At 37.3% G+C, this 26,050-nt stretch overlaps 1 protein-coding gene across 3 annotated transcripts in view; it reads left to right on the top strand.

Annotated features, from left to right (window-relative positions):
* DPYS (dihydropyrimidinase) overlaps positions 1-26,050 on the top strand; it is a 779,854-nt gene that overhangs the window by 515,400 nt on the left and 238,404 nt on the right. For 2 of the 3 annotated variants that reach the window (XM_044065690.1, XR_006364013.1), the window contains exons 7-8: positions 6,142-6,284; positions 24,590-24,797. In XM_044065690.1, the coding sequence (XP_043921625.1) occupies positions 6,142-6,284; positions 24,590-24,797 (351 nt within the window). The remainder of the gene's footprint in view (positions 1-6,141; positions 6,285-24,589; positions 24,798-26,050) is intronic. The other variant, XR_006364014.1, reaches the window with a different exon arrangement.

Raw genomic sequence — 26,050 nt, 5'->3', positions numbered from 1 at the left:
AGGATTGTATAGTACACAATTATGTAGTATGCACTATTGTGTGTCATTCATCGCAATGGGACTTCTGTGGTATGTATCTATGAACTACTGCTACTGTGCCTATGAATCAAGACATTTGACAGCTTCATACTATACACAGTGTACAGAAAAGTTGCCTACATCATCGTACAATGGATATGAATCCTGGGGTTTCTTTCTAGGTCACAAAGAGGAATCAGTAGCAGTCAAAACAATGACATTCAGCACTGTGATACATTCATTTATTTAGTAAAGCTGTAAATAATTGGATCATTACAGAGGTTTGTGTTACTATAGACTTATACACCCTGCAGTTTAGTATTCTACAGTAACTGTTACTTGTATACTGTTCCACTACTAACAGTCAAATCCAAACTACCCTAAATACAGAATCAACAACATGCACATTGTTGCTCAGACACAAATAAAACCCAAACACTGTATTTGAGCTAGCTTAATATCATGCCATGGATAAAACAAAATCAGCAGGGAGCAATTCCCCCAGCACACCTCACACTTTATTTCACTTTACCTTAGAGACTTTGGTTTATTATTCTCTGTAGGTTAATTTCTCTAAGTCTTTTGGGTTTCTAATACCATGACAGGAATGGACCAATTCCTAAGTCAGGGTATGATTAAAGTTCACACAATTTGTATTGTTTCAGTCTTTGATCTTAGCCAAAAGTGCTCTTCGCAGAACCCACAATGTGCCCAGTAATGACTCCTTCTGCAATTCATACTGAGTTACTTGTATTGGTAACGTACCTAAATACGACTGTAAATTCTTTTTTATGAGACACACTGCTCCTACTACTGCTATTGGAACTGTCTGAGTATCTTTTTTCTACATTAACCTCTTTTCTGCCTGCAAATCCTGGTATTTTATGACTTTGACTCTCTCTCTACATAAGACACTGTAATCACTGGGTGTAGCAATTTTGTCTTCTTTTCATGGACTACTATATCTGGTTTTCTTGCATCTTTTTTCTGAACTGTTGGTAATGGGTGATTTCATGTGATAAAAACTTCATCATTCTCTTTAGAAACTGACTTCTGCACATAGACATGTTTCCATTGCTTCTTAGCTACTTCAATATTGTAGTGTTTGCACAATCCAGAATGCAAACATCTTGCCATATTATTATGCTTTTCAGTATACAGGGTCTCTGCCATTAGTGCATCATACCAAGCAACAAGATGTGTGACTGTTTCTCGTCATGTTTTACAGAACCTGCATTTGTCTATTTCTCCCACATGTTCAATGGTCTTTGTAAACCACATGTAAGTAGTCCACTATCCTGGGCCATCAATATTAACCTTCATCTTTTGGTTTACGTTCACCTCTCAGTAACCATTTCTGCATCAAATCCTGAAAAACTTGAGGTTGTTCCAGGAGTTTTCTGTACTTTCCACTATATTTATGGCTTTTCCACATTTCTTTCCTTCTCATCTGATCCTTCTCCTTATACTCTTTCTTGGCACAGTCAGTTGGGTCTGATTTTAGTCTACTTCTGGTTTGATTTTCATTCCCACTTGACACCTGAATGCTTCTGCTAAACTAAGTAAAAAGGTCATCTTAGACTTCTTCTCCTCATGTTTTAAAACTTTCACTATGTTTACATCTGACAAGGTCAGCAGATATGTATGCAGTCCCATGATAGCAGATCTATACATACAATCAATTTCAAGGAGACCCATACCTCCTTCAGAATGAGGGATATATAATCTTGGTATAAACTGATTTTTAAATATCATTTGATAATCATGAAGCATTGTCTTTGTTTTTCTATCCAACTAATCCAATACCTTTTGGGGACAGTCAATCACACCAAAACTTACATTAAAACAAGAAGAGCAAATTGCTTTATAGCTTGGACTTTACTCCTAGAAGTCTGGACTGTTTCCAAAATTAGTTTTAGTCTTCTGAACTATTCACATTTATTCTTGATTTATTGTTGATTCTTCAATTCCCAGATATGTATACACTCATTCCTGCTCAAGATCCTTTATATCACATTCCTGTCCTTAACTGATATTTTCTTGCTGCTGCAACTTTCGCACATTTATCAATACCAAATGTCATTCTTATTTCATGAAAGAAAGTTTTAATCACTTGTAGTTGTGTTTTCAACTCACATGATGAACTATACAATTTTAAGTCACTCACAAGAAGTAGATGAGAAATCTTTCAGCAAGTTTGTTTTCTGGGAGCCAAATAATAACCAAGACCTAATCTGTTAAGTAAACAGCTTAATGGGTTATGGGCAAAACAAAGCAACAGCGGTGACAAAGAATCCTCCTTGAATATCCCGCTTTGAATTTTTATCCTTGGAATAATAATTTGGCCTTTGTCATTACTTGGTCACTGTAATGTAATTGATTGATGTAGGATATATCTTATACATTTGTAAGCACTCCTTTATATGTGAATGTGGGATGCTTTTTTTGTAATCTTTCCATGCCATACTTAGATTCTATCCTTTTTTACAATTCTCCATTATGACTTTATTTGGCAACAAATGACCCTTTGTTCCATATGACTTTTTGTTACCCCTTTGTTCTATTGCCATGGTCGAGTGTTCTTCTAAATGATTATAAGCTCTGTCAGCATCAATTCCAGTATACAGTTTTTACATTGTCAGAAGGCAAGTTATAGTTTTTAAGATGGCTTACAGGTTTACTCTTAAGTAGGAGAATCATTATTCCTGTTGTTAACCAGGTTGATGTCTGTTCAGGATGTATATATAAGTAGTGCTTACTCAAGGCTAACTCCTCATGTAAAATGTTTATATTTTTAGCCAGAAGTTGCATCTAGGGTTGGGGTTTTCCACTTAGGAGCTTTTCTTAATTTTGCTTCAGGTTTTCTGGCCATTACTTTATCCCATTTCATATCCTGTACATTTGAACTTTTTACTGTTTCTTTTACTTCTTCTGTCCATTCAGCATCTTTTTTATGCTCCACAGGGTTTTCATATATATTTCTCCAAAATGTGTCTATTTCTTTATTTTATTTTATTTTTTTTTTTTTAGTAGTGTTCGTATTCTTTTTGCTTTGTTTCCTAATTCAATCATAATAAAGTGTTTTGGGGTGATCAATGAATTGCTTATTTTCTACTTTTATATTTATCTTCATATCTTCTAAGTTTTTCTTCCTGTGCTGATATCTTTAGTTTAATAGTTGCAATAATGTATGATCAATCCTGGCCTGTTCTGATACAGAGTGTTGCTTTTATCAAATGTATCTTTCTAAGTATTTTTGTTGATCTGTTCCCATTTCTATACTCTTCTAACACTTCTTGTCTTAATTTATTTATCATTTTCTCTATTCAGTGCCTCCATGATGGCATTTTATTTCTTCACTTCCTTTCTGTTATTGCTCTACATTTTGTATTAAGACTGTATCTGTAATTAATTTAATTGCACAGTAATGTATCCTATTTACGTCTGTTGTATCACATGAATTTCTGTCTTAATTACTGTGTTCATTTGTTTTATCAGACTTCTAACATGTTGGGTCTTATTTACTTTGTGTAATCTATTTCTTTCAATTATCATAATATGTCTATCCATCTCTTTTAAATGAAGAACTCTTCCCATAGATCATCTTCTTCTAAACTGTGGGCACATTCTTTGCTCTCTGTTTCCTGTGGGCATTCTACAGAATGTTCTAGAACATCTTCATGTGACATATTCTCTTCAGCTGCACCCTGCATCATCCTTTTCTCTTTCATAATGGAACTCATTGGCCTATCATTCCACAGCGCTGATTGCATCAGACTGGCCACTGTTTCCTGCTCCTTCCCTTGCTGTGCAACTCCAACTGAACTTTTTAAATGGTTTCCTACTGAAGACTCCAGAACATCTTTATGTGGAAAGTGATCAGATGTTTCATATTCCACCTGTTCCATCTTGATTTGGGGACTCATTGCTCCATCAAGATGCAAAATTACCTGACTTGGATTTTCTACACTATATCCTTTAATTTGCAGGTACTCCATAACTTCAGTTTCTATTTCTTTTACTTCTCCATTACTAATCCTATTTTCTATTTCACTCCTTTGCTTTCTTATTTTTTGTGCTGTGTATTTCTCTTCAAATATTTTGGTGCTCCTTTTTTATATTGATTAATTTTGTTTTCTCCTTTGCATAAATATTGCACCATATGAAATCTCTTTTTTTTCCATGTCCATATTTCTTTGCTCCTGCTCCACGTGTTTCTCCTTAATTTGAGGACTAATTGTTCCATCATGCTGTGACATAACATGTGTTAGACTTTCTATATTAAATCCTTTACTTTGCAGGTATTCCACAATTTTAGTTTCTATTTGTTTAACTTCTACTCTACTAATCTTCTATTCCACATCCCCCCTTTGTGATCTTATTTTGTGTATTATGAAATTTTCCATATCTGGGTGCCTTTGTTTGTATTTCTCTTCAAATATCTCTGGAGATACTTTTTTCTATTGATTATTATGGCTTTCTCCTTTGCATAAATATTGCACCATATCAGATCTCTTTTTCATACCTTTCAAAAATCTCTAGGTTTTGTTCTTTATATTTTTGCATTTCCTCTGTCACTTCTTTTTCCTATCGTCCCAAAGTTACTTTGTTTATGTAATGTTTTTTTTTTTCATGTATCTGTTGTATTAATGAACCCAATTTGCATTTGAAGCCTTTGACAGTTTTTGTTGTGCAAGTATTTTTCTTTCTTCTAATTTCTCTCTCATAATCTTTTTAAATATCTTCTATCTGGAAATTCTGGGCACCTTGCATAATAGTAACAATACATAATTTCTTTCTTAGCCTCAATAGTCCACTCTATCATCTTTATGGCTCTTTTTTGGCCTATCAGTTTTTTTTTATTATTATTGTGGACTACTACTTCCTTCTACAACAAGGGAGTCACCCCCACCCCCCACATCCTGGTCTCACCCCATTGTAGAAATATTTCCATGTCTTGAGGATTCTACACTGTCATTTTTCCAGTCCTGGCACCATTGTGTATACCAGAATTCAGCACTTTTTTATCCTGGGACTTGTGCACCAAGTATACCTCTTAGCCTCTCAGTGGAAGAAACCTGGTCAAAGCCAGAAATAATGGGGGGGACAAAGGCACTAAAATAGGGACAGATTTTAAATATTGTTCCTATAAACTTAGAAAGTTTCTAGAATAACAGGTTTTGCATTATTATTTATTTTCTGAAGGATACGAAGGAGCATGTCTGCCATTATTTAGTATTATTTAGCAATTTCAGTTTTCAATGATTTGCCAAAAAATCACAAATTTTATGAGGAACAGACCAAAAATGTTAGACATAAATCTGGACAGTTGAGAGGTATGGCACCCAGTTGTCTTTTTTATTTGTTAACCTGCTGCTCCCCGTGATATATACTTTATAGAATACAGTCTATATATCAGTGTCATCTTGATGAGATTTTGTGAAATCAGGGTCTACTACATGAAGGTACTCACCAAGACTTGAAGATGCATGCAGTTAAAGCAATACTATTCTCCTCTTCTTGCTGATTTTATCATCTCTCCATTTGGACCCCATCTGTGATCACTCTAATGTAGGAAAAGAATGATCAGTTAAAACAGGACAAATGCAATCTTTCTCTTTCTTCAAAATGCTACAGTCTCAGAGTATATATTCAAATGTCTCCTTGAGCCTACACACTCACCCCCCCCCACACACACACACACACACAATGCAACAACTAGTAGCGAGGAAATAAACAGGAACAGGCTTAAGCACGCACAATGTGAACAAACAGGAAACAGGGTACAAGCACCTGAAGGCAGTCCTTTGCATACTCCAGTTGTTATATTTAAAAATGCTTTGATAGACTTGTGTTTTCCATAGAGAAATTCAAAATACTGAAAAATGTACATAGTGCATTGACTTAGCATTGTTATGGGTAATTATTGGATTCCTTTAAGGTGTAATGTAAAATCATTCCATTACTGTATATTTATGTTAGATAGTATTTGACATATGTAGAGACTTAACATTTCTGTTGTGTTTGTCAGTATCTAAGATTAGTGCTAGCTTTTAATATATTACCCATGGGACACACTTTTAAGAAAAAATATTCTCAAATAATATTTGTTGTGTTTTTCAGCACAGTGGGAAAATGGATGAGAATCGATTTGTGGCTGTAACCAGTGCCAATGCAGCAAAAATATTTAACCTCTATCCAAGAAAGGGAAGAATAGCCAAAGGTTCTGATGCTGATATTGTCATCTGGGACCCAACTGCATCAAGGTAGGTTTCAGCAGATGAAATGGATTTAGCACATAGATGCTTGGTAATACCTGGGGAATTATTTGTCAGTTCTAAGGTTTTATTTACATGGTTTCACACAGTATGTAAGATGAAATGCCTTTAAATCATTAAGTCCTAAAAGGAAGTACTGCATATGTTAGAATTGCTGTTAAATACTAACATATTTTATACAGATCATGTCATGATACTTAAGTAAAACAATGAGTAAAAAGATCACACAGAAAAAACATTTGTTAAAAAACACAAAAAGAAAAATCTACCAAAGCTAGACTTTCCACTGTGTGACTCTCTTGAATTAGAAGTGACATGGAATGTGTGGAAATTACCTTTAAGGACATCAGGTGTTTCAGCTAAATGACAATTCTGAATGTCCATGACCTTTTCTTTTAAGTCTATTAATGGACAAATACAGGCCAATAAAACGAAACCCCACTAGCTGCGTACATGTATGTTTCTGCCTTCTTATGGCAGTTGATCTAATCTTTTTAAATCCATCATGGCCATTTATTCATAGTCTTCATCTTGTTTGTCTGTTATCTCTCAGTGTGCACTCAATGAATTGTTATACTAAATAACTAATGACTTGTTTTGCTCTGCAGACCTCAGTTTGGCCACTTCTAACGGGGACAGAACAGTGGGACAGACATTAGTATCAGCAGTTCACACTTTTTGGCTCTCTGGCTCAGTTTCCGGCTAAGATAATATATGAACAATCTACAGCAGCAAGCTACAGAAGCACAAGAAGGAAATATAAATAGTATTACATGAACTTACCTGTAACTGTGCAGTACACAATACTGCATGCAATTTCTTACATCTTTATATGGCTACATAAACTAAATGTGTTTTCACAATTAGAAGTGTGCAATATAAAATATTTTTTCTGTTTGAGTGGCTGTTAAATGTAGATACCTTTCTCAATATATATGCAATGTAGAGCTTTCCAGTGTCAAGAACAAATGAGTTCTTTATTAATACCGTTTAAAAGTGCATTTGTCCTTAAAATCAGAACTTCGTCAGAGTTCTGATGAACTTCTGACTTTTTTGGAAGAAAACACTTAACCTTAATAAAGTTGTTTATTTGTTATTTATTTCCCTACTTTCTGGAATACTTGAGAGTTGGGTCATCTGACTTGCAGTACTAATACATTTCATTTTGGTTCTTGGTTTCTTGGCACTGAAAGCTTCTCTGTATTCGTGTTTGATTACTAAAACTAAATTTATCAACAAGTTTCCCTAGACATTTCACTTTAATATCACTGATACTGCATCCCTTCCTTATAAATAATAGTATGCACTGTTTTTCATTTATAACTGGAGTATAAATCATTTGCCATGGTGAGGCCATTCATTTAGATATTTATAGGTTCATAAGTTTATAATTGTACACTAGGCTACTGACCACAGGAACCTTTTTAAGCCTAGCCCTGCATGACAAAACATATCTGACAAGTTTAGTAACCCTAAGACTTTTCTAAGAAATGCATGTAGACTTGGGCTTGGTGGGCAAGCATTTACAGGCTGTTTCTGTTCATTAGAGACATAGGTACCAGATCAGGAGTGAATTTCTAATTCCCCATCCACTGGTCCAACTTACACTTGAGTGGGGTTAGGAAAGAATGCTGCTTCACATGGATGGGAAGCCTGTTCCAGAGAAATGGTATTCTCTGAGACACATACTGGTCCCTCCAAAATGATTATGTCACAAACAGGGCTTAAGTCCCTAGATCAGGTAATTCTGATGCTATTTGTTTTATGAATATGCAGAAAGTCCATCATAGCAGAATCCAAAGATACCTTGTATACCATACATAGATTGCCACTTAACAGTCTGTAGGAGGCTAAGTACAGTGATAGGGCTTTGAGGCAATTCATATAAGACATGTTTTATACACCATGTATCCTTATTGTGAGGAACATCTATGGGTATTCCAGTTGTTGCATGTGGCTGGTCAGATACATAATGAAGTGGGCCTTCTATTCAATAATTGGTCTGATTATGGCCAAATACAATGGAATGATGACTTCCCTTAACTATGGTTGTCAACTTTACATGTCAAAAATTCTGGGCACATATGTGAAAGCAAAATGCGTGGAATTTTGGTACCCCCATCCCCTCCCACACAGCCATTCCAGTGTCCCATTACTTGGCTATTTCTCCATACTTCGCAGTTGCCATAAACACTGTTGAAGTGTGCATATTGTTTTCTGCCTTACTTCTGCAATGATTACAGATATTTGGATTTAATTTAAAACTTGTATTACAAATTTATAGCACAAACACTGATAGACATTTGCTAAACAAAGCAATAGTCATACAGTGAAAACAGACTTAGCATTAAACTTTTCTCCCTTTGAAACTTGCATTCACCGAAACAGCATTGAAACCCACATTTAAAAAAATGCATCTGGCCAGTGGTGGATTAAGTTTATCTTTGGGCTGTTTTCAAATCATGGCCCCTTGCACACATTTTTAGGACCATGCAAACGTTTCTTCAATTTACTTTCCTGATTGTATAAATTATAATATATAATAAATAAGTGATATCCCTTGCATAATATAGCACCACTTGTTAGAGTGTGTTTTAAATTTATAGTTTTGAACATTTTTTCCAGTAAGTAATGAAAATAAACATATGAACCAATAATGCCAAAACTGCCCAATTCAGAAAATTTGAACCATAAAAGGCCACTCAAACTTCTGTCATTACAATCCACCAATATCAGACAATATACACAATCTCTGCAGAAGTAAAATCATCTGAATAATTTCACATTAAAGAGATATGCAACTAATGAAACGGTTGCTGCTATATTTCAGTATTTCATCTACAAATTCGATGCCTGCTGCCCTTGAAGAATAAATTGTCTATGTTACATTAAAATGATAAGCTGGTAATATTGCAGTAGGGAATGGATGGCAAACTGAAAACAGGTTCATAGTTACTAGGCATCTCATCCAAAGGAGGACATACTCAGGACAGCAGCACCCTCACACCCTTAAAATACAACACAGTATCAGCAATCCATCCACATGCTGTAGAATACTGCTGCATTGGTACTTCTTCTATATATGTAAACAGAGTGGTAGCAGATATGAACAATGCATTTATTACTTAAAACATCTGCCATTCATTCTTCTGTTATACTCATATCCAATGCCATAAGGTCCTGATACACTATCTTGAGTCATTATATTAATTCAAACATTTCTAAAGAAATTAAAAAGGGCCATCTGCTTTCATGCTGGTACACTTTAGTTAACATCTCCATTCTAAAAATAATTCGGTAAAGCTTTCTTTGTTTCTAAAGCTTCATTTTAAAGTCCCCCTCTTTCTCTGATTTTTAATCTGCCATTCAAATATATAACCTACTTTTCATAAGCTTACCTCCTTTCCAGACAATGTTCTTCCTTTTTATTTGCCATTCTAGTGAAAAAAGGAGCCATTTTCTGATGCTTTCTATTCCATTATAATTTTGCTTCATTTTCCTTGAATAATTCACTTGTTCAGGCTTGTGCATTTTATTACTATTGTTCCTCTTGTTTCATTTCCTTGATTCTCAACTAACATTCCAGTGCTACTTTTTACTTTTGAATACTCAGCACACAATACAATTTTTGTATATCTTCAAAGCCCAATACTTTTTTCACAACCTATTTGCATAACCATTTTTGGTTTGCCTTATTCATGTCTACTTTAATATTTCCATTTCATATTACTTCTTTTCATCTCTCTTTCTTCCTATAGATATTATTGTATCTGTATGGTCTGAAAACTACAGTATGCTTCTGTAGTTCTAAATATTTTTTTTTTTGTGTTTACTTATTAAAAAAAATCTGTTTTTGTAAATATCACTCTCATAAAATACACCTGTTATTGTATACACATGATGTATAAAAGCTTTTCTTCAATCTTTTTATACATCATCTATATTTTTCTATTTCTTTTTTATTTCTTTATTTGATGTTGTTTACCATGATAAGGCAGTGATCTTAATGGACTTTCCTCAAAATTTCAGACAGTAAGACTCAAAACTATAAAAGGAACAAATATTTAAAGAGTACAAATTCAGAAAAAGAAATAGATACACACTACAATTATAATACATACATAATTCACAAGAAATGCATATTTTAATAATGCTATGATATTTACAATATATACAATGAAGGATGAATACTGGGGGAGGTTTAAAAGGAGGGAGAAGTTAAACTGAAGAGGAATATAATCAGGAGGGGGTTAGGAGAAGGACAGAGAGAGCAGTGTCAGCAGTGCAGAGATGAATGAGTACTGACTATATACACAAAAGGGGCAAATGAGTAAAAAACTGTTGGGGTTATGAAAGGGAAAATGAAATATGATGTGAAGTTTAAGTAGAGCAATTCTTTACCGAACATTTACATGTGAAGGACGTTCGGCATTTTCTTGCTTGCAAAAGTTGATATCTGTGCTAGAAACAGTATTTAGAACATACCTAGAGCCTGTTTATTGCATTTTTTGTGTTGCACTTAATTTAAAATCATTTTTTCTTAAAATTGCATTTTACCTGCCTCTGACCTAGCACATACATGTTGGGGTCATTTATTGCACTGTTCTGATTAGTTTGCTACTTGTGTGTCTCTGCTATCCTTAAACAAAAACAAAAAAACAAAAAAATCTTGCTATTTCCCACTTTCTATAATTTAAAAAAAGTTCAGTTACAGAGTTGCTGTTCTGAACTGTTTGTAAGTTTCTTGGAGGCCAGTGCTTACTTGGGCTAAAGGGAAGTCTCTGTGTTCACCAGTGGCAGTGGTTAACACTGAGCAGCCTGCCTGTCCCTGTAGGAGTGGTTACTGCCTAGAAACTGTAGTTTTATTGGCCATTTTGGGTCAATTCCAAACTCCTTGATCTCTCTCTCTTAAAACCCTGCAACTGCATGGTTTTGGCATCTTTCCAGGCTTGGTAGTTGTTGCTGAAGCACCTACCAAGAGGAGAAAATGCTGAGAGAAGAAAGGAACCACTTTTGAGATTTTAAGTATTTTCTTCTGATTTATTTCTTAGAAAAACTGCATTGCCGCCTACTTTTCAGCATTTTCCTGCTTGCAAAATTTGAAATATGTGTTAGAAACAGTATTTAGAACATACCTAGAGCCTGTTTATTGCATTTTTTTTTGTTGCACTTAATTTAAAATATTTTTTTCTTAAAATTGCATTTTACGCATCTCTGACCTAGCACACATGTGTTGGGGTCATTTATTGCACTGTTCTGACTAGTTTGCTACTTGTGTGTCTCTGCTAGCCGTAAACAAAAACAAAAAAACAAAAAAATCTTGCTATTTTCCCACTTTCTATAATTTAAAAAAAGTTCAGTTACAGAGTTGCTGTTCTGAACTGTTTGTAAGTTTCTTAGAGGCCAGTGCTTACTTAGGCTAAAGGGAAGTCTCTGTGTTCACCAGTGACAGTGGTTAACACTGAGCAGCCTGCCTGTCCCTGTAGGAGTGGTTACTGCCTAGAAACTGTAGTTTTATTGGCCATTTTGGGTCAATTCCAAACTCCTTGATCTCTCTCGCTTAAAACCCTGCAACTCTCTTTTTGCTCGGTCTTGCGCACAGAGTAGCGTTGGGTAGCACCAGTTAGCTGGGGTATACGATTCCTGGCTCCATGAAGTCTGCGCTGCAAATTTTCCCTTAGAACTAGGCAAGCCTCAACTCAAATGCTTCAGATCAACTGCTCTTATTGCAGCAATTGCATAACCCAAATCAGCACTTGTCCAAATCTCCTAAACAGCACTATTATTTTCCAGTTCTCCTACACAGCACTATTATAATACAGCATAAGACCCTCGACTGTCTGCAAGACAAGTGAAACTCACTCTTCCAAGCATGTCCAGAGATCAGCTTCAGGCATACTCTCCAGTTCATCTGGTGGAATTGGGCATCCTGAGGCAATGTCACAACTGCCTCATGTATACAGACAACCCTCTCCTCTTACCTCTAGACACTAACACTTGTGAGAGATACAAATACACAGCCAGACTGGAGGCTAAGCGCTCTCAACCCATGACTGTAACAGACAGTCAAGAGGAGAAGAGACACACTAGCATCACACCACCAGTCACACATGAATCTACAAAACAAGCACCGGCAAAACATACACATAAATACACAAAAACATATTTGGAGGCACTAGGTACCAATCTGAAAAAGAAACAGTACCCTCCAAAGCAGACAAGCATGCAACCTGCACCTCCAAACACAAGCCAGAAAACACATAATTCACCTCAGCAGTGTGCCTCACGACAGCCCCTAAGGCAAAACACCATACCCAACACGCTAGTAATAGGAGACTCTATAGTAAGGCACACAGATGTTCCACTCACCAGGCTGAACAAGGAGAAGGTTACTGTCAGCTGCCTGTCGGGTGTTAGGATCTGCCACATAACACAGGCACTTAGGTCACTCCAGAACAAGTACAAGTATGACTCTGTCATTGTACATGTTGGTGGACTACATGAAAAGAGACATTGAGGAGCTCTCTGATCATGTAGCCCAAGCTGGTATGACCCTGACCTTGAGTAGCATACTACCTTCACCTAGAATGATACCACAATACAAAGACAAAATGATCAGTTTCAACAATTGGCTAAGCTTCTGGTGTCATTCTAAGGGGATGACATGATAGACAAGCCTTGCTGTTTCGCCAGAGATGGTTTGCACCTGTTACCCCTAGGCTTTTGAATACTGGCCAAGGCTCTTGCCATCACCATAGTGCCTCTTTTAGGCAAGGCTCAAAGGACAAACCAACCACTGTAACCAGCATAGGTAACCAAAAACTAATGCTACTCAACGCCAGAAGTCTCAACCTCAAAATGCACGCACTCCAGTCACTCCTCAGTATGGAGAAAATCGATGTTTGTGCAGTGACGGAAACCTGGTTGAAGGCTCCAGAGAGCACCCCAGCACTAGCAGGTTACAATTCATATCATACCTTCCAGCCTCAGTTACCGGATCGCAGTACAAAGAGCGAAGGTGTATCTATATTCATCAAGGATACCCACATTCCAGGTTAGTGGCACAGCATGATGCCCCAGAGATCATCCATGCGCAACTATCAGCAGGTAAAACCACATTTCAAGTCATAGCCTGTTATAGATCACCCACCATGTCCCAAGTTGCTCACTCAGCATTCCTTGAGGCATTGGAAAATATAAAGGTCCTACCCAACACCATAATTTGGGGTGATTTCAACTACCCTGGTATAGACTGGGTGAACTACCAAAGTTCTAACTCCTATGCCCAGCGGTTCATAGAATTTATAAATTCAAATGCCCTTGAACAACTGGTATGTTCTCCCACAAAAGGGGACAACATATTGGATTTAGTCATCACAAATATGGGAGCCCATTGTACCACACCCATTATCACTCCCTCTCTGGTCAGATCAGACCACAAACTGATAACCCTGGACGTCCTCACCCCTCCACCTCCCCCAGTCAAAGAAACCATTGTAAAAAACCTTTCCAAAGCAAACTTCAAACTACTTGCGTCAGAAGTAGAAAGCTTCACTATTCCCTTGCAGAAGGATAATGATATCCAGGATGCAGAATCCTACACCAAGGCACTTTATATACATCTTCAGGATTGCATGGACCATGCTATCCCAAATAAAACCAAGACTCCTTCCTCAAGCAAGAAGAAACCAGTCTGGTGGACCCCAGCCATAAGCAAACTATACAATAAAAGGAGGAGACTTATACAAAAAAAGGCCAAATCTCAAGTAGAAAAATCATCTCTGATCAGCATTAGTAAGAAATTGAGGGCCCTCATCAAGTCAACTAAAGCCAATTTTGAAAAGAAGGTTGCCAAGGATGCCAAGGATAACCATAAGGCCTTCTATGGTTATGTCAAAAACCTAAATTGCAATGCTCAGGTCTGTTCTAAACTAGTACAAAATGGAACAAAATACACTGACACCACTGACATTGCCAACATCTTGGCTGATAGGTTTAGTGCAAATCCCCCCCCCCCACCACCTACAGGGCCTATTACTATTCCAGGGGATTGTGTAACTCCAATTATTACTGATACACTGGTTAATAAGGCTCTATCTAAAGCTAAAAACACTGCCTCCATGGGACCAGATGGTATCCCGGGCTGTGTCATACGCGAGCTCCAAAATGAATTAACCCCGCATCTGAATACCCTGTTCAGTCTCAGCCTCTCGACAGAATATGTGCCCATAGAATGGCGCACAGCAACGGTGGTTCTGCTGCACAAGGGTGGGCCCACAACCGACCCTGGGAACTACCGACCAATAAGCCTGACCAGTCTGATCTTTAAGGCAATGGAGCGAATCATTATGGAACTCATAAGTGGAGAGATTGGGAACCTCCAAACACTTGACCCCACACAGTTCAGCTTCGTCAAGGGCAGATCATGCCTCCTGAACCTGGTGGACTTCTTTGAGACAGTTACTCAGGCTATAGATAAGGGAAAGGAGGTTCACACAGCTTACCTTGACCTTGCTAAAGCATTTGACACCATTCCCCATTCAGGTATTATTGCTAAACTCACCAGCCTGGGCATAAACCCTTACGTCACAAGATGGATCACAAACTGGCTCTTAGACAGATCCCACAAAGTAAGAGTAGCGGGATCTATGTCCGAATCCAGACCAGTAATGAGCGGTGTGCCTCAGGGCTCTGTCCTGGGACCCCTCCTGTTTGGCATACACTTCTCAGAAGTACAGGCAAGCACTGAAGGGCTGTGGCTGACCAAGTTTGCGGACGACTGCAAACTGGGTACTATAATAGAGTCTCCGGCTGGCATGGATATCCTCCAGAATGGCCTTAATGAGACTGATGCATGGTATCAAAGCCATGGTCTCAAGCTAAATGCTAAAAAATGCGTAGTAATCCCCTTTGGAAAAAACAGAGTACCCACGAACTACCACATAGGAGGTAACCCCCTGAAATCTGAAGAAGTAATAAGGGATCTAGGGACCCAAGTAGATAGTCAGCTTTCCTTTGATAACCATGTTGCCAAAGTGGTTAGAAAATCCTTCTGCGACCCATCTGATCACGAAAGGGTTCGCATCAAGATCTAAGGATGTAGTGGTGCCCCTCTACTCTTCCCTCATTAGACCCATTATTGAGTACAATGCACCAATTGGAATGTACCTGGCTAGGCATCTCCAGCAGCTGGAGAGACCACAGAGGTACCTCACTAAGAGGATTACTGGCCTCAAACAGTTGCCCTATGCAGCACGATTGAAAAAACTAAGGCTTTTCTCTGTTGCATACAGCCTTCTCAGAGAAGATCTCTGTCTAACATACAGAGCCATGTCCAACCCAGAACTGTTGAACAAGCTCCATCTTAGCAAAACAAAATCTACTCGAGCTACACGCTGTAGGGATATAAACCTTAGCACAACAATGAATAGAACATGCTGGAGGGATAGATTCCCTTCGCAAAGACTTCTCTTGTTATGGAACAAGGTCCCGATCTACATAAGACAGAGCCCCTCACTATCACTCTTCAAGAGGAACCTTGACGAGTGGATGGGTAACAGAAAGTTGACACCAGGGATCATACCAACAGCTCTACTAGATAGGGGCCAAGGGTACTAGTTGCTAGATCAAGGGCCTAGGAAACTAACCAAAGGGGCGGTGAATACCACACAACATGGCTGGACTAATATTATGCCTTTGGGCAGATAGCCCAGTACCTACCTATGAACCTATGAACCTATGATGTTTTTCAAAGCTGCATGAATCACTATGGAAGTCTACTCCATATTACTTTCCCTAAGAAATGCAAATAAGGTCTCACTGTATCCCACAATTTTGCATTTTCTTCCTAAGGCTGGGGCATCTTAAGCTATCCCTAAATTTAATACTCCTTCTTCTTTCATCCACCATGCCATAATCTGCACAACAGTCTTTCTCTATCATGCTTTGCTTTGCTTTAAAACACCCTCTTCAACCACATAATCAAACTTTTTTCTGATCAGCATACCTCACAAAACAACCCCTGTTTTTGTATTCTTATTTTATTAAAACACGTTCTTCAATCTGTGTTTTCTTTCAATTAAACCTGACATTCCTATCTCTAGTCCACATCCTCAACTGATCCTTGATTTTGCACAAACCAGACTAAGTCAGGTAATTTCCAAAACTACCCATTATCAAAAGCAGACTATGGACCTGCCATTCCAACATGGTGCATCTGTTTCTGACTTGATGGAAGAACCGATCTGCGGCTCTGACCTACCACCTTCATTGTTTCTCAATGCATTTCCCCCCAGTTACAGACTCCCAATTTTGAGATAGCTGAATGCAGGAACTGGCATGCTACAAGTCTTTCAGCAGTAGTTTAAAGCTCCTAGTGCACAGAATGTAGAAGGAACTAGTAAGCAAAACTGCAACATTTCATTAAGTACCTGAAGAACCAGTTTGAAACATGTCCTTTCTTGGTCTGCTGGTGCTGTGCAGTTCAGTCTAATGTTTTCAAGAATTCAAATTCCATGCATGTGGAAGACAAAAATGTAAACAATCGAATGTAAGCAATCAGTCAGACTGTTTTCGTCTTCTGCATCTGTGTGACCAGATATAAAGGGTGTGATAAAGAAGAATACCGTTAAAAAAAAAAAAGTTTTTTAATTAAATGAAAATTAATCTTATGCTATTTTTTCTGAACAATATGCTGCTAGGTCCATTTAGTGTCCCTTAATTCTGGACAGTCCAGAAGAACTCTGGATGGTTGGCAACCTGCCTTGAACCTAGATTCCATACCCTTGTTTATAAGTTGCACAACATAGAATTAATTCCACAGACATGATGGTCGAAGGCCAGGTTACCGACTGCATGCATCCCCAAATCCCTGACTACAGGATCTACTCTTAGGGATGTGTTATCAGTGAGGTAGTTTTCAGGAATGGTTGACTTCCCAAAAGATACTGTTATGCATTTATTGTTATTGAGGTTCAGATCATGGCTCTGACACATGTCATTTGTCTGAGTCAGTCCTTTTTTGAGGATATTTGTGTCCTTGGGTGATTCTATGACTGCACCTACTATGCAATCATCTGAAAACTTGATCAGCCACAGTCCCTTTTTGTTGGCTTTAACTTCAGAGAAGTAGATACCAAAAAGAAGTGGACCTAGCAGAGAGCCATGACGGACTCTACTAGTAAGCAGCCTCTTTGTGGAGGTGGAAGTGGACTCCCCATCCTAACTTCTTTGATCCTATCTGAGAGGTACACAGCTATCCCAAAGGTGACATAGGGCTTTATACATAATTTCATGAGTCTGTCTACAATACCTGAGTGGTATATTGTATTAGGTTTTTTGACCAGGTCAATGTAGGCAGTATGAGCTATTTTGTCCTCGTCTACAGACTTGGTGACTGTCTCGAAAAAGTCCATCTGGTTGAGCAGGCATGATCTCCTCCCCATGAAACCAACATGCTTTGCATATAAGGCTATTTAAGCGTGTGAGTCTGTAGTTTCTGGGGTCAGTAGAAGGCTTACCCTTCTGTAGAGGGAAAATTACTGCAATCCTCCATTCACATGGCATGAAACCTGTCTGGAGACTAAGGTTAAATAGTTCCTCTAGTGGTCCTGATAAGTTCTAATTCACTCCATTTTGGAGGCATCCTGAGATATTATTGGGGCCCATTAATATAGTATTCTTGGCCTTGCAGACTGTGTTGAGGACTTGCTCCCTAGTGATATGGGGGGGAGGTGTTTGATGGTATTTCCCGAGGGGAAAGAAGGGTAAAATTGGAGCTGAATTTTTCAGTATGTAGATTCGCCATATATTTTGGCTCTATACAGGTGGTTCCTTTTACAATTAGTATTGCACATTGTTCTGTGCTATGTTTGAGGTTGTGGATATAGCTAAAGGAAGCTTCTTGGACTGGGAGGCTATTTCACCTCAGTTTAGGCTTTAGTAGACTTGATCTGTCATCTGAGTTTCTTATTTAGATTGATGAAATATTTTTTATCTTGCTGGGCATTGCACTTCATAATTATTGCCATAAATTTCTTTCTTTTGTTATGCTACTTATTGATATTGGGATTGGACTGGATTCCACCAGAGTGATTTGTTTTTAGCATTTGTTTTGTGTTTATTCCTGCTGTCTCAGTGCATATATTAACATAATTGTACAGGGTCCCTATGAACAGTTCTGCATAGCCAGCAGTTTTCTCAGGGTTGGGGAGGGGGCTTGAAATATTGCCAGATTATTAAAGTCCAGAAATCTCTGGGCCTGTATGGTTGGGGTCTTCTATGATTCACAGTTTATAGATGGGTAGTTAAAGTCACTTGTGAATATGGTATCAGGTTGAATGATGAATGTCTCAAGTAATTTTCAGTAAGTGTCATGGGTTTCATGAGTCATAGAGGGGAACCGTTAGCTTGCAAGAATATGATACAGGAGTTTGTCTATGGTAATGTGGACACAGAGAAGCTCAAAATCATCATCCTGTTTGTCCAGCCTTGAGGTATGATTGTTTTTGATGTAAATCAAGACACCTCCACCCTTAGTCTTTGCTTAGGTAGTAACTGGTCCAAATGTGTAGAAGGCATTGCAGCGCTGCACTGCAAGGGTGCTCTCAGCAGCTTTATACCATATCTTGTTAACTGTGCAAGTGTTTGTATTCTGCAAGGCTAAGAGAGCTTAGAGGGAGTTTCTTGTTTAGACTCCAGGCATTGAGCAATAACATTTTTTGGTTTTCGAGTGTTGGCTTTGCTATGTCAGAAGGTTTGTCAGTCTGCCATTCCCTAAAAATAGGCACTATGGAGAAGGAGGACAATATTTTAGCCAATATTCAAAAACCTAGAGAGGACAGGTGCAGACCATCCCTAGCAAAGCAGAGTTGAGTATTAATCATATCCTCCCATGCTGACAAATATTGTACCCCCTTGGAGTTAAACCAAAAGCTAAGCCAATTATTAATGTCAATTATGTTTTGTTCATACTGTGGCATGATCCTTGAAGATGGTAGAATGCTGTTCCATGCTAGGCTCATATCAGCATACGACTCATAATCTGACAGCTCTAGCATGCCTCTCTTCATGTAGTCCAGGGAGATATGTCTCAGGTCAATTACACTAACATGAAATGGGACAGAGTCATACAGTACTGGTGATCCAATGACCTAACTACATACATGATTTGGTGGATCCTGGCCCCTTACAGATACCTGACTGTGGCTTTGTCCTTATTTAACCTGGTAAGTGGGACATTTGTGTGTCTTTCACAATGGACTCTCCTTTGACCAAAATATTAGGTTATGTGGAGCTTATGGGCTTAGAAGTTGAGACACCACAAGAAGTTGAAAATTAGACCTGATATAATCACTTCACAATGAAACAGTTACAGTCGTCAGTGATTTGCTTAACTACACCTTCTAATAGTTTTAATTTGAGGAAAACAAAACCAAAAGGAAGGGGTCAAAAAATCAACTCTGGCAAATTTTATTTACAAAATTGAATATCTTTAGAAAGGACATATCATATTCCTATTTACTGTATTGCTGCTGAAACATGTAATGCACTATGGACTCCATCGTAATAAAACAATGATTTCACAGTGGATTATAAATACCTACCTTAGAATTTCAGACTAATCCCATTTTCAAAAGCTGAAGCACAGCATACTTGGAAATGTAATGGAAATGTTTGTCTGAAGTGTTTGCAACACTGTCCGTTATTCATTCTTTGAAAATGTTGGTATGGTATATGTTTAGTAGCTAGAGGATACAGCTGCCTAAAGAATATATTCAGTGTCTCCATCAGAGTAATTCTGCCAATAATTATTAAGAAAATGACACGGTTCATTTCTAGGTCAAGTTCTGTTTATAATTTTGTTAGCAGACTACTTACAGAAACAAAAGACCTCAGTTCTATCTTGGATGCTAGAAAGCTAGTATTTGTGATGAATGTAAATAAAAAATGCAGTTTTATAAAAAAGGCTTCCAGTCAGATCTCATATTATATCTTGCTGCATTAAAAAAAACAACCAAATTAATATCAGGAATGATGAAGTTGTTTGGGGACAATAAAAGTTCCGAGATCATAACCGAAGTACTAAAAAGAGAACAACAAAAAAAAAAACATGCTTTGCATGTCAGGTCCCCCCACCCACACACACACCTGTTTGCACACCTAATATGTGTGTGTGTGTGTGTGTGTGTGTGTGTGTGTGTGTGTGTGTGTGTGTGTGTGTGTGTGTGTGTGTGTGTATAAAATATATGTATGTATAATATATATATATATATATATATATATATATATATATAAACCTCAGGACACTACTATCGCTGCAAAACAACTAAACCTGGAGTGTAGTATAGCCTCTATGTCTATGTGCCTGTTCTGACCTCAGGGATATCTAAATATATGTTTAATCTTTTCATACACAAACATCTGAAATGTAAATGAGGCATCACATAGCATGCAAAGTGCTGCTACTGGAAGTATAACACACAAGATTAAGATTTTGATTTCCCAATCACATTTATCTTGTACTCCTGGGTTTGTATCCCTCATCCTCCATCTTCTTTTTGCTTGTCCTTGAGAAGTCACTTAGCCAGACAGTGCTCCCAGGCTGCCATTTAAATGAGACCCTTGTATCTAATCATTTAGGTGGTGAACAAATACATGAAATTAAAATTAGACACTGCCGCTACACTGAAGTATGAATGGTCATTTCCAAATGCACATATTCATTAGCTGTAATACTATATCTTTTCTAATTGCAAATTGATGTTGTTTTCCACAAGTTTAATCCCCTGTATGAGATAAGTGGGCATTTTTACTCTTGTGCCATAGGTTTCAGCATCCTTGTTCCATAAATGAATAAACTAGGCTGGCCTATATTAATGCAAAATGATAATGGATTTTTTTTCTTTTAAATCAGTCCTTAACTTATTAACATTTTAAATTATAACAACTGTCAGTCATTAGCAAGAATACTAAAAATAAAAAGAAGTAGACAGAGACGTTGTATCTTGCTAAGTGATTACCTGGTTGGATATCAAAGGGCAACCAAACTGAGGAATGAGCTTACTGCTAAAAAGCGTTATTACAGGTAATGAACAGATCAAACAACAAGTGTTAATTCTGACAGTAATATTTGATTGTATGTTGTAGTACATTGCAGATATGTTAAAATTAATTTACAAACTGACTCTTGCTGCACAGGATTTACTTAACTTCAGGGAAAGTGGCCTGGATTCAGTAAGAAGACCTGATGCTAGAGGACTTGCAAGCATGGAGATGGCTGTTTCATCTTGCTGGAAGATGTTTCTTGTAACATTTCAGCTTCTGGTTCCTAAAAAATGTATTAGGGAATGTGACATTACTATCTGTAGACATAACAGAGTGTAAGAGATCCCCAGCATTCTCCATGGCTATGAACATTCAGAAGATTATATGCTGTTAACTATCAGAGGACATTGCATGGAAGAGATAAAACATACCATAAACAGCTCACTTAAAAAAAGTCAATCACAAAAGTAGTCTGTTCTGTTTCCAGCACCTTTAACACCACATAGGGCTGTTTTTCTCAGTAAGACAATCGATTGCAGCAAAGAAAGGACAATCTTCTCCAGTTCCACTAACAATTTAGAGTTTATTTGTGGAAGCAGTCAAAAGGTTCATGTTTTATTGATACATGTTAACATAAACGTGCATTGCTCACTATATTAAAAATATAAATATCCCACCCTCCTCTCTTTAATAATGCAGTTACTGTCTACTCCATCCTTCCATGGTTACACCGCAGACAGCTTTTATATGCACCCCATGCAAAGACACTGCTATCCACCGAGTTTACTAAACAAGACTATGCATTTACTAAAGTGACTGTAAGTTTGTATGTTACTCTCTGATGCAGCTCTCATTTGTCACCTTATGGTATTATCATGATCTTGTACTGAAGTGTATGTAAATATATAAATGTGTTTATACTGCTCCTGTGTAACTCTTTTATTTCATTGTTCTACTGTAAACTATTAATGTGTGCACCTCTACCTCCTGGTCAGGCAGTAAATGAAAAGGTTCTTTTGACTTGTTCACCTACCCAGTTAACAAGCTTAAATAAATAAATATAATGGAAGAAAAGTAGAACTGATAGAGGGACTATGATTGCAAGCTGGGATGGTATAGAAAATAAAATGTAATCTGTATGGCTTATCTTAATATATGTTGAATAATTTTGATGCGTAGCTGTATAAATGGCACAACTTGGTTTGAGTTTGTTCAGCTGTGACTGTTACACCAGTGTGTTCATAGGTAATTACTAAGTAAGTGATCCCAAATGCAATTGAGGAATCTAGCCCAATGTCCTCAGACCATTATTTGATTACGTGACATGAGTCACACTGTGGGCAAATTGAGGTTGAGGGAATCAAACTCTGGACTACAGGAAGTAATACATTAATACCTCAATGTCCTAATCCTCTATGCTAACTGCCAGACAAATACTCTATGAAAAGTAAGAAAGTAAATATATATAAATAAATCAGAAAGTATAAGTCATGGTAATTTTGATAAATCCATGTTGCTATATATGCCATAAATCAAGGCTACATACTGCAATACAGAAGTACTGTGGAACTGATAGTAGTAAACCAAATGCAGTAATGAAATGGTCTGTGATTGTTAGTGTATAAGTACAAATAACCAGTTACTCAGAAAATAAAAAATTATGAGAGATAAGACACTACGAGGGACTGATTAGTATACTCATATTACTTGCATTGCATTTTTTCTGCCTTCTCCACATTCCGCAGCCTACATTTCACTTTTTGCTGTTGCTGAAGTACTTGTGTCTGTGCCATATATTTTTGTAGTACTGGCAGTAGTTTATTGCTGCTTGTTTTGTAAAAGCCATTCTGGTGTTAATAGTAAAATATATAAATTATCACTTTTAACTTGTGATTTTGTAGTCATAGCTAGTAATATTTCTATAGTATTAATCATGTGAACTTATTTAATTCACTGTCTGGCAAGGATTTAATTGTAAACATTTTATAGGTTATTTAAAAAATACAGCATGCCATACCAGTTATATTTCCTTGTTTCCATGGACAGAATAGCAAATTAATTAGTTGGTAAAGGCTTCTAAGGGTTCCACTTGAAAACATCAAAAACCCATAACATCTAAATTCATAGCATCTAAACCACAACATCTAAAACCCAAAACATGTAAAACTCATAACATTGAATCTCAAAACATTGAAAGCTACAAAGCAACTATAAATAACATCCCACAGAGGTTTTATTACGTTTATGCAGGGGGCAAGCCCCTCCGCCCCCACACCCCCCATAAATTAAATACACCAACTCTGAGGTTGCACTACAGTGGGGGAAAAAGTTAATATCCCCCCTGCATAAATGTAGTCAACAGTGTATGGGATGTTATTTATAGTTGCTTTGTAGTTTTCAATGTTCTGAGATTCGATGTTATGAGTTTTAGATGTTTTGGATTTCCGATCATTTAGTCTCGCTGTTTTGAATTTAGATGTTATGAGCTTTTGATCATATGAAGTGGAACCCTTCTAGATACTGAACAAGTTTATTACTTATGAGGTCCAGTTTGCAAAGCCCCATGTTTAACTGCACTATGTGAGATTGCACAATGCTCAGGTTTGGGAAGTATGGCCTTTCCCTGACAATGTGCACTCTTGGAGTTAGTTTATATAATTATCAAGGGGTGTTGGGGTGCAGCCCCCCATCATAGTGGTGGTGCTTGTCCCATGCAAAAAAAAACAATGTTTTATTCATTTCTTTTGACTTATGTTTTGCATGGGCTGGGATTTTTGCTTGGTGCATGCATCATAGTTTGTTGACATTTGCAAAGTCAATGTTTTCTGGTCGATGTTGTGAACAGAGTCGTTTGAGTGTCCTGATGAAATTGAGTACTCACACACACACACACACACACACACACATATATATATATATATATATATATATATATATATATATATACATATGTGTGTGTGTGTGTGTATATATATATATATATATATATATATATATATATATATATATGAAACGTTTCAGCATTTTATTATACTTTAGCTTCCTATTTGAATTGTCATTTGATAAGCTATGACGTGTTAATTGTCAGCCTAGATGATGCTATGTATTTTGCTTCAAAAATATTCTGCTGTCTGCAATATAAAACTAAAACACCTTTTAGGGTATTTAACTGACAGAATGTAGAAATCAATGTAACGTTAACCCAAGTAAACATATTAACATCATAATCAAATTCCATGTTCCTGTAGGACCATTTCAGCCAAAACCCACCACCAGGCTGTCAAAACTAACATCTTTGAGGGAATGGTTTGCCATGGAGTACCAACTGTTACAATTTCTAGAGGAAAAGTGGTTTATAAAGATGGAGTTTTGAATGTTGAACAAGGACATGGAAAATACATTCCTCGAACACCTTGTCCAGAATATGTCTATAAAAGGATCAAGCAAAGGGATCAGGTATCATAAGGCAGCATATTACATCAGTTGTTTTGAATGCATATTTTATGAATACACTTAAAAGCTCTTGTAAATAATATGAAATATTGGTACTTTGTAAATGGGTACTAACATTAGCACAATGTTGTTGTTGTGTCTTTCGGCTTTTAGGGGTCGCCACAGCGGAACTCCGGTCTGCTAATGATTGGCAGTAGATTTTTACGTGCTGAATTGCTGGCCCTGATGCACAACCTTCAATGAAGGTATGCCCATTCACGCATGTCTCCACACAGAAGACGCTCTAGCTGAGAATCGAACAGGACAACATCTTACTGTGAGGCGACAATGTTACCGCAGCTCCACCACCACAGTATTAGCACAATGTTATATGTTATATAAAAATAAATAATAAATAATTCCTAGAAACATTCTCATTTTGAGCTGACTTTAGCAGTAATGGGATTCATCAACTGTGCTCAGCAGAATCAGTGTTTAGTTGCATAGTGTGACTTGATGTTATTGAAACTGTAAAACTTTGGTGGCAGGAAAGTTACCACTTTCCATTTTCCTCCAGAAGTGTTCATTTCAGAGTAAGCATATTTAGAGTAATGGTGATGTGGGATGCATAAGAGCTTGACCCCTGCAAAAGTGCTTGTTTTGTGTTTTTATGAAGGTTAGCTTTTTATTGGCTTTTCATCATTCTCAATATATCATAACTCATTCTGATGCATTATTATGAATCTGATGATTCCCACAGAATACTAAACCTCACTGCATATTCTGCCACCTTTTAAGACATCTGATTCATTCAATGTTTGCATACTATAAAACATAGAAAAAGCTTACTAATGAAAGTGATAATGTGAAATGAAGCAATCACCAACTACCTTATTAATGATTTTACTTTATAGCTGTACATCTAGTCAAGACTTTCTGAAATATTTTCATAATGCACAAACTGTGAAAATCTGTGTAAGATAAATAAAAATGCTTGTTTAGCTTATCCTGTATTTAAGAACAGCCAGGAGGCCTGCATATCTGCTTAACATTAATAAGGGAACTTGAGATAATGCAAGATAAGTATAATATGGGTTGTCCTTTAACTGGTCACATTTCAGCTGCTTGCATTTTCTCCAAGATAGTGTGACCTTGGGCTTAGGTTCATAGGTAGGTACTACACTATTGGCCCAAGGGCCTAAGTAAGCCTAGCCAACAAGGTTCTCTGGCTTACGCCACCCAATAAAGTTATTTTCCTGTGGCCCTGTCGAGCAGAG

This window comes from Protopterus annectens, chromosome 3.part0 (genome assembly GCF_019279795.1).
Source record: "Protopterus annectens isolate FY-2018-M chromosome 3.part0, PAN1.0, whole genome shotgun sequence".
In the NCBI taxonomy this organism is placed as follows: Eukaryota; Metazoa; Chordata; order Ceratodontiformes; family Protopteridae; genus Protopterus; species Protopterus annectens.
This window is presented reverse-complemented; position numbering and strand designations above follow the sequence as displayed.